Below are 1,877 nucleotides of genomic sequence, written 5' to 3'. Positions count from 1 at the left end.
ACCTGTAAGACCACAAAATAACACTTCTAACTCCGAACTTTCACAGGAAAAGGATGATTAAGATTACCTTCATAATGTTTTTCCTTGTAAATGTTTAGTGTTTTTTTGGTGATCTCACATGATCTCAAGTCTCTTTCTATATATACCGTTAAGCTTATAATCATAAAACCATCTATGAATATTAAAGTGCTTATTCCCAAGAGTGGGATTAATAGAAATACTCAAAAAGAAAATTGAGTTGAAAATACATAAAACTTCATTTTCATGGCAATACATAATCAATTAAAACGAAAACAAACCCATTAATATTATATGTGCTTACAATTGATCATAAAAGAAGATGATCTTTTAGGTTTTACCTCAATGCCTTGCACACTAATCCCCTGAAACCCCAAGCCAGATTTTCTTTGCAAGAAAAAGTTAATCTCAAACTTGTCAACCCTAATAGATGTTTCAAATTCCCATATTTCAACGTCCATCCAACCATCGTTCCGTAGTCGTGGAAGGCCATCGAATTTTGGCATTTGCGATATCAGGGGGTTATGGGTATTTTCATCAACATTTGGTCTAATAACCGGCAATTGAGGACTAACTAAATAGATATATCGATAACTAACCCCATTGGAAGCGAAAAAAGGAAGATCAGAATTTCTCACTACAACAGGCCCCTCAATTTTGTCGACGTCTCCTGTTATTTTGTAGACAAGGTTACATGCATATGTTGTTCCACGTGATAGCATTTGAAATTTGATTTGGCCACTAATACTAAAATGACTATTATAACAACCAAGAGCCACTTGTTCAAACCTGCAAAAATATTGCATGAAATACAAGTGTTAGAATTACCATAATTAAAGCTTCAATCTTTAAACACAAGTGAGTTGATTTTACAAATGAATGAACATCCAGAACATGTGGTTGCAGATCTACCTATATATGTTTGATGCCTAACTTGGTGTGGATGCTTGCTTAACTCAGTTAAAAACATCGTTAACACTACAAAAAAAATTGGGTTTATAGGACATCATCAACTTCTAAAAATCATAATATCCTTATTCTCTAAGACTTAATTTATAGGAACACAAAATAAAGCGTCCTATATATAGGCATTGTAATAAGTTTATAGGACGCATAACAAGCTTTTTAAGACACTTCCAATTCAAAGTGTCGCATTAGCAATTTTATAAAACATTACTTGAAATAATGTCCTATAAAAAGTTGAGTTTATAGGACACTTTTTATAAAATTGTTAATGTGATGCTTTGTATTAAAAGTGTCCTAAAACACTTGTTAGACGTCCTGTAATAACATCTTTAGATATGATGCTTTATTTTTGGTCATATAAACTAAGTATATAAAATAGTCTATCAGGATGCTTAGGAATTGATGGCATCCTATAAACCCGATATAGTTGTAGCGTATAACAAGTCAAAAGCATTAACGCATGGTGCAAATATATGCAAGACATAGAGACGTCAAAAATAAACATGTTAGGAAATGGAGAAAGAACCTTAAGTTGGGTAAAGATTCAAATTTCCATCCGTCTTTGCTTAAAAGCGCTCTTGCTGGTAGGAAAAGACATTTCTTTCCATTTTTGGCTAGAAAAAACCACTGTTAATCAATAAACATGTAAGTACATTTATTTATAGCAACTCTCGAACGCTTATGTTCGTAGTTAATCATTCATATCAAATATACCTCTTCACCATTATTGATCAGGAAGCCTTTACAAAAAAGAAAATAGAGTTCTTTTTTCGTTGTCCATTCGATACTATCCTTTGGCCACTTGATTATTTCTTCATGATCTTCTGGCAACTTTCTTTCCCAATCTGTATCTAAATCTGATATAGGTTGTATATCCACCTCCTCAACCTCTG

General features: G+C 32.7%; 1 protein-coding gene across 1 annotated transcript in view; it reads right to left on the bottom strand.

The window, feature by feature from the left end:
• Positions 1 to 308: 308 nt before the first annotated feature.
• LOC112503957 overlaps positions 309 to 1,877 on the bottom strand; it is a 4,669-nt gene continuing 3,100 nt past the window's right edge. The window contains exons 4-5 of the mRNA XM_025107926.1: positions 1,511 to 1,611; positions 309 to 807 (exon numbers count right to left, since the gene is read on the bottom strand). Coding sequence (XP_024963694.1) covers positions 309 to 807; positions 1,511 to 1,611 — 600 coding nt within the window. The remainder of the gene's footprint in view (positions 808 to 1,510; positions 1,612 to 1,877) is intronic.

The sequence above is a fragment of the Cynara cardunculus genome, unplaced genomic scaffold (assembly GCF_001531365.2).
Source record: "Cynara cardunculus var. scolymus isolate 2C unplaced genomic scaffold, CcrdV1 Un_Scaffold_4209, whole genome shotgun sequence".
Classification (NCBI taxonomy): domain Eukaryota; kingdom Viridiplantae; phylum Streptophyta; class Magnoliopsida; order Asterales; family Asteraceae; genus Cynara; species Cynara cardunculus.
This window is presented reverse-complemented; position numbering and strand designations above follow the sequence as displayed.